General features: G+C 38.8%; 1 protein-coding gene across 7 annotated transcripts in view; it reads right to left on the bottom strand.

Annotated features, from left to right (window-relative positions):
• Positions 1-1362: 1362 nt before the first annotated feature.
• The window catches only part of LOC126293263 (cullin-2-like), a 119337-nt gene continuing 101916 nt past the window's right edge, over positions 1363-18783 (bottom strand). For all 7 annotated transcript variants that reach the window (XM_049986379.1, XM_049986381.1, XM_049986378.1 and 4 more), the window contains 2 exons: positions 12960-13229; positions 1363-7061 (listed from right to left, as the gene is read on the bottom strand). In XM_049986379.1, coding sequence (XP_049842336.1) covers positions 6813-7061; positions 12960-13229 — 519 coding nt within the window. In that variant the 3' untranslated portion in view covers positions 1363-6812. The remainder of the gene's footprint in view (positions 7062-12959; positions 13230-18783) is intronic.

The raw sequence follows: 18783 nt of genomic DNA, 5'->3' as shown, positions 1-18783 counted from the left end.
ACTTCTGAACCGGGGCAATACTAGATAGTGGCCCCAAACCACACGTCTGTAGCCAGTAGCAGGAGAAGGTACTTCTCATACGTGACTCAACTGCACATGCAAAAGAGGCCCCCCCCCCCCTCCCCCCACAACTGCTCAAACGAATCTAAAGTAAACAGTTGTGACGTCACACTCATTGGAGGCAATTTGTTGTTAGAAAGCATTGCATAGTCTTCCCAAAGCTTTTGACACACTTTGCACTTGGCAAACGCTTGTATGAGCACTTTGTTTTATTGTTGTATATGGTGTATTTCCTTTGCGACTTAACTTATTTTCTATTAAAAACAAAGATTCCAAGACTTACCAAGCGGGAAAACGCCGGCAGACAGGCACAAACTTATTTTATCTCATTCATATTTTGTTGCTGCAATATTATTCTGCAGAAGTGGGATACAGTAATATCCTTTGTTAGAGTATTGGTTCTTACCTATCAAAATCACAAAAATTTAACTGAAAACTAAAACAATGAAAAATTCCCGGTATTCCGAAAAATTCCTGGGTTTATCCCGGTTTTCTACCGGATGAAAAAATTCCTGGGTTTTTCCTGGATCTCCTGTGTCATATACACCGTTACTGACAATTTTGTACTATATAATTTACGACATTTTCCTTATACCTTTTTATTTTATTACAATTGTCCTTATGCTTTTTAAATTATTGTATTTAACCACCAAATGCTTCAACCACTCAGAAGCCACTGCGATCTCTGGACGTCAACCTCACATTACTCTCGTGTTATACTCGCCTTTCCATATACAGCACAACGATATCTTCCCCTGTGTTATTGAGGGAGACAGACAATTAGCTACTGCGTTGTCAGGATCTGCCCGACATCCAGCTCACAGCAGCTCCAAAAATGTTACAGTACAGAAGCTAGAAAATCTGAGATGGGAAATACAAAAACTCAGTAAAGACATAACAGGAGACAGTGAATTGAACTGGAAAAAGATAAGGATTTCTGGTCAAATGAATATAAGTAATATTGACAGGAGCAGAAAAAGGTGTAATGAAAGTAGGACTCGCAATGAACAGCAAGGTGAGACTGTGAAAGGTTCGGCAATAGGATTATTCTTGTAAGGATTGACAGCAAACTAGTAGTCCATCAATACATACCGACGTCAGCAGTATAAGACAAGTAGGTAGAACACTGAATGGGTAACTCAGTATGAAAAGAGAGATGATAATCTAATCAATGTGGAGGACTGGAGTGATACAACAGTGGGAAAAATAAAACAGAGCATTAAAGGAGAATATGGTCTGTCAGGAATGCACAATGGCTCATCACTTTCTGGGTGGCCCTCATTTTTGAGAAAAATCAATTAATTTGTTATATACAATAAATATTTTTATTTTTCACAACCAAACTTACAACATAAGAAGAAAGATAATGTTCAATTTTTTTATCATCAGTTTACGCACCTTGCTTAAAATATGAGCTCTTTACATAAGAATATCTATAAAACTGTGATGCTTGATATAATTCACTTATTTCAAAAGCTATAAATACATTTTCTCTTTGGACAACCTCTCACTCATTTCACACATACATTATATCAGCTTAAAAATGTGATGTTACGTGTCCAAGCAGAGAAAATCAGTGTATCTGAAATGGGAAAAAAGTGCTAGATATTGCTGAAAGCTCACGTTACAGCCAACGAGAACAAAAGTGACTAAACCTTTTGAAAATATTACGTAACTACTTTTAAAATTCTGCGCGATTCGTGGGGAAACGAACAAATAAAACTGCACGACAACTTTTCCACTCAGCAGCACACAAGTTGAAACATTCCCATGACATAACACAAGGCAATAAATGTGCCACCTGCTAGAATCACATTTTTAAACTGTTACTAAGGTTTTCTTCTAACACTGAATTATTACAAAATATAAGTACAAATATATTAAGGCCATGAATCAGTACAGTAGCACAATCACTACAAACCTTTGGCATTCTCTTTTTCTTCAACTATTTTACATTTGGGTCTGCTCTAACACAAGCCATCACAGAGAATTCACATAATTCTCTTGGGCAGCATTACTAAAATTACTTCCAAGTAATAAATATTCAGGTACACTATAGAGAGTACTTGGAGCAATAGTACTGTCTGTTTGAAATAACATGTTCTTCACTGGATATTAAGTTGCAAGATGAAACTCTTGCAAAGCAGAAATTAAGTTTTGTTCAACATGACACTTTTCTAACAAGAAAAAAAAGAGAGACAAGACAAAGAAAAATATCTGAGCACAAATATTGAAGCCTCTGCTTCATGATAATTTATTGCAACATTCTATCTGACTCTCATGTAATTGAAACGAGTAACAACGGTATACAGATATGTTAAACAAGATCTAGAAGAAATACAGATACAACATACTGTTGCAGAGTTAACAAGTACGAGGCACTCGAAGAGGTGGACCCGAAGAAAAGTAATTTATTTGTTCTTTCTTAAGATGTGAATTTTGAAGCACCAAGAATTCACTCATTTCTTTATTTGATGAAAGCTCACTGAAATATCTTTTATCCTGGAATTATGGCCATACTCTAGTGCTATGTTAATGTTCAACAATGGCACATTAGCTATTAGTCAGCACACAATAAAACTACTTAGTTAACATAAAATGCAGTGAAAGATATTAAAGTTAGTGGTGTTAGTTATAAAGCACAGTATGCAGACTCTAAAAACACTGCTAATGCTCATTAATTTAAAACCTCAATCATATTTAAAAATCAGATGTGAGAATAAAAATAACAAAGAGGGCAAAGTTATCTTGGCTCTTAAGTCACAAATAGAAAGCATAAAAAATAAGAATAGCATTTGAGAGAAAATGGGAATCTTAATGACAGAAATAATTTATGTTGATCATGGGAAAAAATATTTCTTTAGCTTTTTTTGTTTCTGATGAGACCAGAATAAAGGTTCAGAATATTAAGACCTTGAGTAAAGATGGAAAGCACAACCTCCAGAACAAACAAATGAAATTTTTGCACTGTTGAGGAAGAGTTGTCAAAATAAGAGGAAAATCCCAACTAACAGAAAGCTATATTTGTCTCCATCGAAGTTGTGTAGACATCTAATTAGATGACAGGGGAAACGTATTTTGTGGATACATGAAGATTACAGAATATTGATACAAATGAACACACATTGTTAACATGATAAACTCAAGTAAACTCAAGTAGGAACCATTTTTTGAAAGCAGAATCAGTAAAAATGATGCACTAATTCTGGGAGTAGAGATGATGTTAAATAAAGGCCAAAAAAAGGAGAGATTCAACTGTGGAGTTAATAAACAAAACAAAAGACAAGAATGAAGCTTCCAAATACATGCTGAAGCATACATATAATCAGCTCATCTGTCACAGATGAGAAAATTCAATGTTTTGAAAGACTGAGATTCAGCTGTACATTTCTGCACATTTAAACAGTTGTTAAGTACCATCAAATGAACTTTCCTGCTACATCCACTATTATGCCTATGCACTGTTGTGAGTGTTTCAGAATGCAGTTGGAAACACACAATCATTTTCTTGCCTCTAACTACCTGCACCACAGCAGCAAATCAGTTAAAATGTAAACTCATTTTCAATAACATGTAAGTTTTAATTATTGTGACACTAATTGTAATTTTCTGAACTGATGGTTTCTTCCTCAGGGTGGCAAGCGCGATAGATTGGAAAGCAGGGGCAGCTGAGTCAGGCCCTAGGATGACAGGAACATATCTGTATTGAGGACAAGGAGAAAAGTAGATGACGGGAGACTTCAAAGAGAGTAGAGAGCATGCTGATAATCATGGTGCCAGCATCAGTCCAGAGATAATATAAGCTCACAATGAGACATAAACATGAACAGAAGACAAGAAATGACGAGTGAAATGAAAGTGCAATTAAAACTGAAAAGGATACATGAAAAAGCCAGAGATAGAGAGATAGAGAGAGAGAGAGAGAGAGAGAGAGAGGGAGAGAGAGGGAGAGAGAGAGAGAGAGGGAGGGAGAGAGAGAGGGAAGGGAGGAGGAGGGGGGGGGGGGGGGGGGAGGAGGAGAGAGAGAGAGAGATTGGGATTGGAGGAACAGGGATAAATAACAAAATGAAGCAAATAAATAAATAAAATATGCAACAGTGATGGAAGTGAGGGTACTGTATACCAGTATGTCAGCCTCATATACCCATGCACCAGCCTCTCCACTGCTATGGGTATGCAGGACCAGCTTCTCTGAACCCCAGAGATGGAACTTTTTTCCAACATCTCCTCACATCCCACCACCCTGACTTAACCTCCACTGATGTATAATACCCTCACCCATTTTTTGTTATTATTATATTTGTTTATTTAAACAATTGTTTCCTCTATTTGTCTTTTATTTATGGTATCCCTCTCACAGCTCCTTTTTAGTTTTTAGCTGTACTATTGATTCTGCTCCTCATTTTTCTTACTTCTCACTGTGTCCTATATTATCTCTGTACTAAAACTGGTAAATGTACCATCTCCAACCCCCTAATGTTTATTATGTCTCCCCCCTTCATCTTCGTCTCTCCTCATCATGACTAGATGTGAGTCCTCCTCCATTCTGGAGTCTGAGTAACCCACCACTCTTTCCTGACCCCCCCCCCCCCCCCCTCTTTCTTTCTTGCTTTCTTCCCTGAGGAAAGAGCTTGAAACTCAAGATAGGATTAGAGTTTTCACTTTTAAATGTGTCTAAAACAATACTGGAATTTTGCAACCTAGATATAATTGCTGGTGCACTTATTGACTGTGTAAATTAACAGTTTCCTCGAGCAAATTTATTTTTATACAATCTACTGTTTGTCAGAAAACAGGAGAGGGAGAGAGGGAGTGTGAAAAGGGAGGGAGCTGTAATACGACAGGGGATAAATTATATATTAAAAACAATAACAAGAAGTCACACTGCATTAGAGGATTGTTTGTATCTCTCACCAGCCTAATCTCCTCCAATGCGAGCTTTCAAGCACTTCATAATTCTAAGAGAACAAAGCATCCCAGTGTAAGGACTGTGGAAAGTAGGAAGCAAATTAGCAGATAACTCAAGCTTATCACTAATGCCATTAGTGATGAAGTATTCCTAAAACAAATGAGGGGAGTTGAAAAGCGGATGTTGCAACTAACAAGTTTTGTTGTTTGTCAGACTTCACAAACTGAAGATTACTAAAAGTATGAAAACCAGTGCTAATTATTTTCTCGGGTTTCTAATTGCATCAGTTCTCTGCATATCATTGACATTTTGCCTTCTAATGAAGTGCTAAAGTACTATGAATCTGCTACATGCAGTGGCAGGCATTTATATTCGCCACTGGCCACTCCTTTGGTGGGGTGGGGGATGTCCAACAAGCTCCAGTTACAGTACACCGTAGCGAACTTCTACACAGGTGAATCTGAAGAAATTGCAATAGAGAGAGTGTCACGTCCAATGAGGACATCTACAGATACATAGGCACTATATTTGTGGTGCTGCTAGGTGATAAGGACTTGATCACCTAAATAACATTCATATAACACCAGATTCCCTAAAGACGTTGAGAAGACTGACTTCCTCCCATCGACACACTTTCATCATATGGAGGCAGTGATTGCCCGAGGGCTCTGATGCACTGAACAAAGACTACGTGTGACTGGAACATCTACCGATGCAGCTACATTGACTGGAGTGTACATATGTTTCTGATGGCTATAGGACAGAAGATGTTAACGACAAGAGTGTGCTACGACGTACAGATGGGAGCAGAGGAGGAGGCGGCTGGAAAATCACCTTCCCACAGTATTCTAAACACAGCTTCCACAAGAATCGTCTCCACTCTGAATGAGAACAGAACTGAGCTCTTCTTCTGATCACAAGCAAAAATAAAAAAAATATTCTGGACAGTATCAATGATTCCTTGAAATGCAAGTATTACATCAGACAGACAGTGGTGTGTCTCCGTACATTGCTCCGAATATGTATGCAATGTAAAATTAACCCAGAAATACAAATTGGCAGTCGATGAGCACTGTTTTACAGAGGAGCAAACACGTGATACTAAGACGATGTCAATTATTTGTCCAGCAAGTAGTTTCTGAGGTGCAGTTGAAACACAAGTGTTACCAAACCCTGTAAACTTGATATGGGTTTTGCCTTCACTGCAGCTCAACAACCCACATCGGAAACACTGACACGGGAACAACGAGACACTGTATTCTGAAAGTCCGTGGTGAAGGCCATGTGGCAACAGCTGGGCACATAAATGTGGGTTCGGTCAGCAGTCACTCGTAAACAGTTAAAGAATAACTGTCACAGGAATTTACACATCTACTGTAGCCGACAAGTACGTAAGGTGACCGACACACTCCAGCACTTCGCAGGAAGGTGGAAGCAGGGAATGTGCTTCCCCAAACGTCACAGATATGCGGCAGACTGTCACGGCGTGAAACTCAAGAAAATTTTATTGCACTGGCACTTAAAGAGTTTAAAAACAGGACAGCGAGTCAGTATTTTGCACCAACCTGTAATGGAAAAATACAACTGCGACCTGAAAATATACAGACTAGCAAACATAAAAATTGAAACAATTAACTCACTCTCCCATTCAATGTAATATATTCGGAACCATTGGTCAGGCCCAATAATAATAATAATATTATTAATAATAATAATAATAAGTAACTGTGACCAGTGCGTCAGGGCCATTAGAAACATATTTTTCTATGTTCAGATACCAATAACAACTGATGCCACAATGGCAATCTAAAAATAAAATTACTGTAACAAATATCTGTAGCAGTTAGGCCACGTAGCTGTACTCATCAGGAGCACGAGGCGAGCGTTCGAGGTACTGTTTGTCGATGAGCGCCTCGATGCAGGTCTTGATGAGGCTGATGGAGGGCGCAAACGCCGCCGCACTCGACTGCGACAGCACCTCCTGGACCAGAGCGGTGTGGCGCAGCACCTTGCGGCTCTTCATCACTCGCACGATTGCCGCCTGCAGGTACATCTTACGGTCTTCGTCTACCGACGACAGTGTCTGCTTCGTCTGCAACAGACATCGCAGTCGAACGAATGTTGTAAATACACAAACATTATGCTCCCTTTCTCTATTTCTGTACAACAAATAGATGGCAAGAACTAACCGTACTCCACAATTAAGAGGAGGATGTCAACAACGAGGTCGTCACAGACTGAGAACGAGCTCGGATTGGGGAAGGAAATCGGCTGAGCCCTTTCGAAAGAACCATCCTGATTTAAGGACTTACAGAAAACCTAAATTGGGATGGCCAGACACGTGTTTGAGCCATCTTCCTTAGAATGAGAGTTCAGTGTGCTAACCGCTGCACTACATAGTTCAGTACACTCTGAAACTACAGGAAGTGCTAAGTGGCACAGATGTGTATAAAAAGTTGTGAGCTACTCCTATCTACTGTTTGTTTTATAAGAAGTGCAGGTTGGAAATCAGCACTATTATAAGAAGGATGGATTTCTACTCACAGTAAAGAAGACACACTGACTTGCAGGCAGGCACAACAAAGAGATTGTTGCACTCTGAGCTTTCGGACACAGCCTTCTCCAGAAAAGAAAACACACACACACACACACACACACACACACACACACAAGCATATCTCATGGCAATCTGGAGTGGGGCAGAGAAGGGGAAGGGATAGCAGGGTACATGTGTGGGGAGCGAGAGGGGAGAGCACTGTTTGGCAGAGTGTGCAGTCCTGCCACAGGCTCATCCTACCTCACCACAGAATGGGCCACATGTGAAAGTGGCCATGTAATATACCAGCTCTGCTGCAATCAGTTGCAATTTGCATGAAACTGCTTATTATTTCGAAAATCACCTGATACGTTTCGACATTCCTTCATTTTCACAGGCTATAAAGAGAATAATTTAAAATTAAGAGTAGAATTTTTAGAGGGGAAAATAGTGTAGAATCAGACTTCGGTAATTGCAGATCAAATTTATAGTATATCAGCAAGTAGTTTAATGTCTAAGTTCAGAAAAGCCACGGAAGCTCCGTCATGAAGGCAGTGACGTTCAACCCTTGTGATGAAAAACCTATAAAAAGGACTGATTGTCATTATTGCCACATTTTTTCCTTGATTGTTTTGTTAAAGGGCGGGGAACCTGTGTCAGTCAGCAAGACAATAATTAGATTGGACTTGTATCGTGTTAAGATTCATGATAAACTGTTAGTATATTAAAGAGATTAAAAGTGATTTAGTGTACAATCTCTGACTGTTGGTAGCAACAAAGTATTAAGGGGATTTTAGGACTTTAGAGCTAGATTGCAACTTCATGGACATATAGACAACAACAATAACTCAAATTATCTGCTGATACGAGTGAATACAGAGGTAACGGCATTCAAATATTAACGTGTGGACTTCTGAAAGTGTCATGTGCCGTTAGTTGTGAATCTGGACATAGAGCGCGTGCATATCGGCATTTGCGGACTATTTAGATTCCTTCAGGCTAGGAACCTTTTAAATAGACCATCCATCATCCATCACCATCTTAATCCTTGATTATAGAGTGAAAGTGAAATACAAGAGTGTTGTATTTATTTTATTTATCTAGTACTAATCAGGAATGTTTTACAGAACCAAAGCTATTCAGCAGTAAGTCAGCACCATCTAGCAGAAAGCTAACTGAAGTGAACGTTTACGTGTTTTATGGACTGCTTAATATGAACTTTTGTGACACTTTGACGTCCCCACTCCCCCCAGAAGGTGGCGCAGGCTGTCTTAATCATAAAACGGGAGAGTTTTAGCTGGGCAAATTACTAAATAAAAGTGATATTTACAAGACTTGCAGTAATAGCAAAACACAAGGCCCGCACCTCATCTGAGAGTCGTCGCTGTCATGTCGGGAAGTAAAGCCGGAAAACCTACCGACGATACATATCTACGAGCAGACATCAGAGTGTAGTACCTAAAAAGTAAACCACAAGAGAGTTGGGGATGCTTCAAACACAAAACTGTTATCACCAGACATGAAAACATGTTCAATTACACCACTGATTAGATATACAGTATAATGACAAGAATATGTTTTTCTAGCTTACCACTGAGGCATGTAGCACTATTTCGGGGTTAAGGAGCTGCAATTAGATAAAGCAATCTGGCATGGTTGCCATATACTGTTAATGGAACTAATGTATGGGGTCGGTTCCATGACTGCGTCTTTCCCAATTGTTTAAATTTCCTGTATATATGCATTTGCTCCCATTGGCAGAAATAGTAATGCATGGGCACAACCTGTTCTTCAAAAGTAAGTGCCACATTCCTCAACTAGTATTTCTATACTTTGTATATTCTTATAAAATGGTATTTATGAACTTTTACTGATAATAGTAATTTATACGTGCTGCATTCCTCACCTAGTATTTCTATACTTTGTAAATTCTTATAAAATGGTATTTATGAGCTTTTACTGATAATACTAATTTATATGCTGTAAGTTTCAAAAATTATTTGTTGACAGTTGGCCTCTTGTATCCTAGCACCATTCAGCATGCTCTCCCAACGTATTATTTTTGACCACTCGACATTATGTTCCACACTGTTTGTAAAGAAACAACTTTTTATCAGACAGTGTAAACTGATATTAAAGAACTGTTTACCAATGGAATAGCTTTATACTATGTAATGATGAAAATTTAGTTGTAATCAAACAAATGCAGTGTGTACCATACACCCAGTGCTGCCTAGCAGTTTAGTCCACTTGGTTTCCAATTTGTCCCCCACTTGGTTTCCAATGTGTCCCTGGGTAGCAGTTTGCAATTGTCTTGCGATTGGAATGTTGACGAGATACAATGTATCTAATGAACAATTTTATAAGATTTACATATACTGCTGAACTAGAAAGCCCTATTCTCCTCATTACACTATACCTCTAATCAATTGTGAAACATAACATATTTCATATGTTTTGATACCAGTTTTGCGTTGTATTTCATAGCCTTTGGAAACAATAGAATGTCAAACACGTAAGACAATTTTGGAAATAATAAAAAGTGTGATCAAAACATAAGAAAGTTATTAAAATCTGCTGCAAGAACTGTACAGATTTTTTAATGGTATGATTATGAAGCAGCTGGTATGACTATCAACCAGCTGGCCACCTAGATGAACAGCCACCGCCAAACAGCGGCCAAGAGCAAAATAGACCACCCTGTGACACAACATGTAGCTAAACGTAACACACTTTACTTCAATGGCTGCTTCACAATCCCGGTCATCTGGACAATACATTACCGTAGGTTGAGACAGGGTAATTTCAGAAGCGGAGAAGGTGTTTTAAGTATAATTCCCATCTGTGCAGGACAGAAAAGCTGGTGGAGAATCCAGGTGGTCCGGGTTACAAAGTAGCCGTAAAAGTCAAGCTTGTTTTATTCAGCAGCTCATTGTGTCACAGGGTGGTCTGTCACACTCTTGGCCACAATTTGGTGGGGTCTCTTCATCCTGATGTACAGTCAGTTGGCGCATGCTCTTGGAAACAGTTTGGGTGTGGCTTTTCATCCTTGGGAGTCATACCAATATAAAAAGCTGTTCAATGATCCGACAAAGCTGGGACATGACACACCTGCTTTCACAGTCGGCTCCGCTTCCACTGGGTAGGTTAAGCCTGGGACAGAGCTGCACACTACTAAACAGCACTCTTCTCTCCCACCACCCACACCTCGATAACCTTCCCTCTTCTGCACGCCACTCTGGCTCGCCGCTTTCATTCGCCGTCCAAGTCGCATTCAGGCCAGAGCTATCAGAGATAGAGGTTACGTATGCTTGAAGTGTTTGCATTTTCTTTCTGATGAAGGCTAAGCTCGAGGTGTAACAGTCTTTTTGTTGTGCCTGTCTGAAAGTCAATAACCTGTCATCTTTATGGTGAGTAACAACGTATCCTTTTCATAATATTGTCTCGGAAGAAGGAAATTTCAAATGATTTCGAAAACTGTACAGTATTACCCTCATATGCTAGTGTGCAAAAACTTGCAATACTAGTCTTCTTGAAACTCTGAAGTAAAATGATGCTAAAGAGGAATAGATTCAAAATGCCAACATGTATTACAGACAATGGAACAGGAAAGTAAAAGAAATAAAAAAATACTGTCAGTAATGCCCAGAAAAAAGAGAGTGGGAATGGCAGAGATGGTAGATAAAATGGGAAGATGGTCGTTGAAGCGTTTTGAAGTGCACATTTAGTTGATTTGCTGAATTCAGATAAAAGTAGCATAGACAGATAGAGGAGATAAAGGGTGAACTGGAAATGGGTAGCTACTTAATGTGGATAAAAGTGGAGGAGGCACTGGAGAACAAGACAACAGGAAAGGTGCTGGGTTTGGATGAACTAAGTGTGGAAATGACCACAGATGGGGATACAGTGACAGTACAGATCATATGAGCTGTGTGGAAGAAAATGAGAACTCACAGTGACTGCAAGAAGGAAAAATTGTACTTGTGTTCAAGAAAAGAAAACAAAATCTGGCAGACAGTGGTAAGGCAGCTGAAAGAAAAGTATAGCTTCAGGCTAGGCAGGTCCACAATAGATCTCATATTTGAGGAAAGGGGTTACAGCTGCAAATATACCACAGGAACGTACTGATGGTCTCCTCGGCTTTAGAGGAATCGAGAAGAAGGGATTTAGGAAAAAGACTGACTGCACTGAGCATAAAATAATTGTACCATTGAAGTGTAAGTTGCATGAGTGTGGGATGACACACAAGAGGATAGTTGGGGGGGGGGGGGGGGGGGGGAGATTCCTGATGAATCAACATTAAGGAAAACCTTGTAGATTTCTTTCTGATACTAGAAGGATCTGAAAAGTGTCGACACTATGTAACCATCTTATATAGATAGCAGTGGATAAAACAATGGACATGTTTCTTTGTTGCTTTATTTAATTTTTTTTAAATTTACATCCTATTCCATTATACTATTTGTAAATCTACACATATGTACTGTGTGAGTGTGCATGTGTAATGGAGTGAAGCATAAGGTTTGTGTTGTATGACGATGATGGTGGTGATGATGACGATGATGGTGGCGATGATGATGATGATGATGATGTGAGAAGGGAGAGGGTGACACAAAGTGCCAGCACACAGTCTACTCCTCATGAAAAGCACAAAGGAAACAACCAAGCTTAACATCCCTACCCGATGGACAGATCACCATAAACAATGTCACATGCCTTCACTTCATGAGATGTTGTGGAGATATTTGGTATTTAAATCATGACAATGGCACAAAGTCTGGTGATAAGGAACTTAACAGCACCACACCTCATCCCCTTGCCAGCCAAATACCATCAGTAAACATTTTTTCCATCTCCAGAATTCAAAGCAACTTACCCCAGGATCGGGTGTCACACACAAGTGACGTACTACATATGGTAAGGAAAGTTCTGCTAGAGTGTAAATACTTTAGGAGTAAAGGAGACAACTCTTTGAATAGTTGACCATTGGCTTGTTGACAAGCACACAAAAATGAATGAAAAAGGTGTGTGTTTCTCTGCCTCATTGAAGACAGCTCTGAAAGCTGGTGAAATTTTCATTCTTTTTTTGTGCACTTGTTGATGACTCAACACTTCTACGTATTTTACCCATTTTCATCAGATACAAATGTACATAATTCGCTTGTTGATTTACATCAAAAATAGGTCCCTTAAGCCATTCAAACGTAAATGTTTAAAAGGTCCATGAAAATATCTGTTAGGAAATAAAAAATTTAAAAAATATTTATTTACCCTGGAAAGGTTAAAGCAGTTAGGGTCTGTCTTACAACTAACACAGAATTTTGCATACTTTACATTCATTATGCGTTATAATGAACCCCAATTAAGTTTCATAACAGGTTCGAGAGCAACAGGCAGTTGAAAGAAGCACAAAAATTACAGAATGTGGACTCTATTAAACACAACAGCACTCACCTCCTCTGGGGGATCTCTCTGTGTTGGTGCACCAAGACGGAACTTGATGCGCTTGTTAGAAAAGTCGGTGTTCAGCCGGAAAATGGCACCCTCACTGTCGACGTCTTTCGCTCCTTCGAGCAAGATTATGCGGGACTCTAACAAGCTTATACAGTGGCGACGGAACTGATCTTCGTTGAGTTCCAATGCGTCACACGCTTCACGACAGACAATTCTATCCGATCGTTCGAACATCAGCAGCAGAGCTAACTGAAATGCCTGCATTGTTACCTGAAATAACAATGTTAAATGAGTTCCACAAATACGTGAATTTAAACCTCAAAATCAGATTAAATACACAAAAGTTGAGTAAAATTTTCTCATAATCTGCGACATATAAACTTCCAGAGTTTATTTTAGTGTGTAATGATTTATATACAGTGCAACAATTAAATTTTAGGATGGAAGCAACAAACAGTTCATTTCATAAACATACTAATTCAAGCTTCAACTTTGCATGAACTGGTGGAAAACTACAAATTCTGAAATACTAATCAAAATTCAATAGTAAATTTAATTTTTTTCCTTGCAGTGATAAATAATCCACCAAAGTTGCCAACCGGTCCCAACTGGGCCACATATTTGAGGCACTGATGCATACAAAATGAAGCAGTTGCTTTCAGAAACACAACCTTCTACTCCAAACTGCTTCTGTACTCAAAAAATAAAAATATCAACTTGGTATCACTTGTATTACTAGAGCTGGACGAAGTATTAAACTCCGTAATCTCACATTAGTTGTAACTACTACTTATTTGAATAACAAATGACAATATATCTCAGTCAAAAATAGGCTTCCCACTATCAATCTGCTGACCTATCTTTTTCATTATTATGAATAATTACTTATCCCATTACACAGATGATTCAGTTATTTGTCATAATTATAACACTACTTATCACAAACCAGGCCATTTAAATCAGATAACACAAAAATCTCTCGAGGATGCTTTGAACTGGTTTACCACTAATAGACTTCTACATAAAATTACTAGGAAACAGAATGGCTCGTCACGAGGAAAAACAACCAGTCCTGCAATAGACAGCTTACAACATCAAATACCTATTTCTAGCTTTCAGAACTGTTAGGTACCTCCTCAGGGGAGAAAGATGGATAGGTTGGAGATGATTAGAAAGAAGTAACAGCTTACTCAGGCCACAGTTTGAGGAGGACCCATTTGCTTTCAGAACAAGGGGAGATGATGATGAAGGGGAAAGTATCAGAGACAATGGAGGGTTAAAGACAGTATGTGACTGTGTTCAAACAATCAGAACAGAGAAGTTTAGTATCTCTATTATGCCAATATTGACTTGGAGGTAAAGACTTTAGCTTTACACGAGTCTGGACCTTCAGACCATGTCTGCGTGAAGCACCTGTGGTAGACACATCAGGAATGCCCTCTATCAAGCCTTGGAGACAAAGACTTTAGTTTTACATGAGTCTGGACCTTCAGACCATGTCTGCGTGAAGCACCTGTGGTAGACACATCAGGAATGCCCTCTATCAAGCTGGCATATAACCTCTGGTGACTGGCTTTAAAATCTCTTGTGGCTCACTGAGCCATCACTAACGGTCCATTTACAAAGCAGTTGATCACACACACCAACACTACCAGTGCAATGACCTAGAAGTAAATTGGATTACATTTTAGAATTCTGTCTCAGTACTAAAGGCTCGGCATGGTGTGACGTTGGCACCATTTCTGGTTCGCAGTATTTCTACAGATCTACTTCAGTACTCTACTTGTTGACTGCTCTGTCTCTAACTCTGGAATCTCATGTTACTGCAGTTTCACTCTTTTGACTTGTGACTACTGCTGTTTCACTGCTCTAGGGCAGTCACCCGATGCGAGTATTTTTATTGTGACCAACAGAAAAAGAAGTAGCAGCAAAAATATTGTGTAAGCTGTGGTAATCAAAGCACACAAGTTCTTAAGCTGTCAGAACAGTGGCAACCTGAATAATTTATGTATTCAATGTCTTCTGAAGGCAATGCATTGATGATTATTTTGGGATGTTACAGCACACTTTTTTTGAAATACAGCCTAGTTACACACTTTTTTAGAAAATCATTCCTACTTCTAGCTTTGCAACTGTGAACTTGGCTGTTTAACGCTGACAATTCTGTGTGTGACTGTGGGTAATACATATATTCATGTATACATAATAGTGAAAGAGTCACAATTATAAATTAATTAAAAATAATCCTGTATAATTCCCAGTCAGGAATCTTTGTCATTACCCTTATTCCTTGTATTTTAAATAATTATTTTGCAAACATTAATTTCCCCAGAAAAGCTGGCCATACCTTACCAGATTATGCTAATCCGTATTGCAAGTAATACAGAGGAACTTCGATTTTACATTCTCCAATCTTACATTTTTCAGTATTTTACACCATAAATTCTTAGCCTGCGTTGAAAACCCGTAAGATCAATGCTAAAAATACCCAAGTTTTATGTTTCTTCCTAGTAAGGTTTACCTCTAGTCTAAGTTCTTTCTCGATGTCTCGCTTGACATCGTCCAATTTTCTTCCTATTGAATTTGACGTAACTTAATGAGTCATAAGTGGTACAAAAGGCAGCTGGTTTGTACCAAAGGAGATGGTGGTGTTAAGGGAATATTTTAGGCCATCATGGAGAAGGGAGACATGAGAGAAGAAATGCTGACACAATGCACGAGTAGTGTTGCCAACGTACCTTGTAACATTGCACCACTGTGCAATTATGATCCAACTACTGCTAGGTTGTAGCGCTAAAGGAAAAACCATACAGCTGACACAAAGTGTTCCGGACTGAGCCAATACGTGACGAAGGGGCCCAGCCACCACCTTTTCTTGTGCCACGTATAACTCAGTCTCATCTTTTTGCACTTATTTCTGAAGTACAGATTCAGCAACACTACCAATCATCAACCTTTCAAATTCAAACACTGAGTCTCAAAGAATACGCTTGGCCATAACTGAGGAAACATCGCCCGTTTATGGGCAGTGAACTCTTATTGGCTGGCAACTTGTTAAGTCACCCGGTAGCCAGCACAACCACCACACCACAAGTAAAATGAGCTCGCCTACTGGATGTGTGGAGAGGGGAGTGATCTTTCAATGACAGGAGTGCAGGCACGGGTGAAAGCATTTTGTGAAGACTTGAAAATATACTTTTCGTGCAGATGATATTCTACAACAGACGTCAGAACAGAAATAGAACAAGGGATTTGCGATAGCAAATTTTAAAGACTTTCGTATTCAAACATGACACGATACAATTGCATCAACTACATTCACTATTCATGTATACACTTTGCACAACACACATCACACACTGTAAATTGTAAAGATTGGCAGCAGTGATAAGAGGGCATGAAGCGAAACTGTAACACCTGAGGTTTCTTTCAATATTACGTTTTACACAGTGTACAGAAATTCACTGAGTAGGCTTGTAATATGGTTGTAGTGACAAATGCGGAAGTAAATTAATTTTTCAAGTCGCTGTTTCTCTCACCAAACCAATAATAACACATTAACGGTGGTAAGTATATGAAGTGTGGCTCATAAGAAAAGTATTAAACAATAACATTTCTGCTTATGGTTTAACCACTTAGCTGCTGTGATGCTTTTGGTTTAATTCGAGATGTTCATCAATTTTTGCTTGTTTTCTGTGAGCACAAAGGAAGATCTCTTGTGTTTCAAATGCACAATTCGTGATTTTAGCATGTCAAAAATATTTCAACTATCTTGTATCCAGATACCAATTTCAATTTTTTGATGAGTTTTAACTTGCTGTTATACAGCTGTAATTTTTTAAGAACTGATTAAGCCCATTACCCCAAATTATTTATAAACATTGTATTGTACCTTTAATTTCCTTCCTTAGACAGACTTTATACAAAGTATTGGAGAGGATTCTAATTTTTAATCATATATGTTGTTTACATTGTAGTGATTCGAGAATTTCTGTGTAAGTTCTAGAACCACTCAGCCTTCTAACATATTGAACACATAATATTCTGGATATGAGTGTGGGATGGTAGAATCCTACCTACTGCACGTCACGTTTGTGTGTGCAGGTTTAAAATCAGCCACGGGAAGAAAGCAGACGTGGCGGATGAACGGCACTGACAAGTACCTGTTGGGCAATCCACAGATGTTTTAGTGAGTGTATAATGAAGAACCATGGATTTTATATGCAGTTCTGTGCTTATTGGGTCATTGACTATTGTTATTAAAACAAAGACAGTTGAAAAAGAACTCTTGAAGACTGCTGACATAACCTTGCTATAGGCAAGACTTATTTTCTGATTTATGTTATGAGAAGTTATGGTATCAAAGACAACTTTTTTTTTAGTGTAATTTAATTTGTTTCTGATGTTCGACTGTACGCGGGACTTACCAGAAGTTATGTTGAAAGTGAGAGTTTTATTGTGTATGACAGTCAAATACATTGTTAACTGATGGAAAGCAAAGTATGTATGTCTACTTATTTCATCAGTAGAAAGAGTCTAAAAATTCCTGTACCTAGCATTATTCGACAGAGAAGAAGTCAAGAGGGTTTCCAGTTGCCTGCTATCCAGTAAAGAAGAGTGGCTGCAAATTCCAAGTCAGTCACCTCGTAAAGAAATAGAAGGTGGTTTGGGGGAATAAACTGAAATAACCCAGATTCACACTCACACTTTAGGTAAGAAACATTTGCTCATATCATGGGGGGTTTTAACATTTTCCTTGATTCTGTATTTTCACAATTTTGCATTTTTTACACCTGGACCACATGAAAACGTAAAATAGGGGTTTCACTGTGGTACTGTTTCAGTGTTACAGCACCCTTAAGACATAACAGCGTTAACTGAACTCAACAGTTAGGTGCCTCTCAGTCTGTCCCTAATTTTTAACCTTCCCAAAATAATCCGTTTCTTCCCTGAGGAACGAAATAGCAGTTCTGAGAACTAAGAATAACATTTTCACTTTAAAAAAAGTATCTATTGACAGTACAGTGAAAGCTGACAGTGATGATCCTGCTTAGCCAAAGCAATGAACTTTTTTTTTTACTTTTGAACTGCTGGATGGGTAGTGCTGAGTTGAGTTCCGAGGGGAGAGTACGAGAAGAATAATGTGGCCAGCAGATGAGCAGCAGGCAGGGCACATGTGGGGAGAGTGGCAGTGGTGGAGGTGTGGGTGGGCGCTGTAGGAGAAATGCTGAGCGCTACAGGGGGAGTGCCATTCTAAACTTAGGCCTATGTTCACATATTTTTCAAATACTAAATGGAGCTCCTCCAAGCCCACACTTGAATGGTGGCCATTCAAAAAAGATCTACTATCACCTTTGCTTGGTTAGTTCCTGAAAAGAATTACTCTTAAAATGCAACAGAAGCAGCAATTTATTTTTGCCTGGCTTGTTAACATTTGTAACTTCCAGAAAAACATCGTGAGTAGAAAATTTTGAGTAAAACCTACATTTGTCTTGTTGCCATGTTAAAATTTGCTTCTTTTGCTTACACAGTGAAGATTACACATTGTCACTTCACTAACACACTGTGCGAGAGAATTTTTAAACAGTGGTTTATTATGTTTACTGAGCGAGGAACTGTGGATAAAGTAAAATCAAAAACTTATGAAAAAAAGAAAGATCCCATATCATTTAGCTACAATATAGCAGGTTAGTAACTGGAAGCAGTTAATTCCATAAATTATCTGGGAGTACGCATTAGGAGTGATTTAAAATGGAACGATCACATAACGCTGATTGTCGGTAAAGCAGATGCCAGACTGAGATTCATTGGAAGAATCCTAAGG

Source organism: Schistocerca gregaria, chromosome 10 (genome assembly GCF_023897955.1).
Source record: "Schistocerca gregaria isolate iqSchGreg1 chromosome 10, iqSchGreg1.2, whole genome shotgun sequence".
Taxonomy (NCBI): Eukaryota; Metazoa; Arthropoda; class Insecta; order Orthoptera; family Acrididae; genus Schistocerca; species Schistocerca gregaria.
The sequence above is the reverse complement of the archived record's forward strand: the minus strand, read 5'-3'. Positions and strand labels throughout refer to the sequence as shown.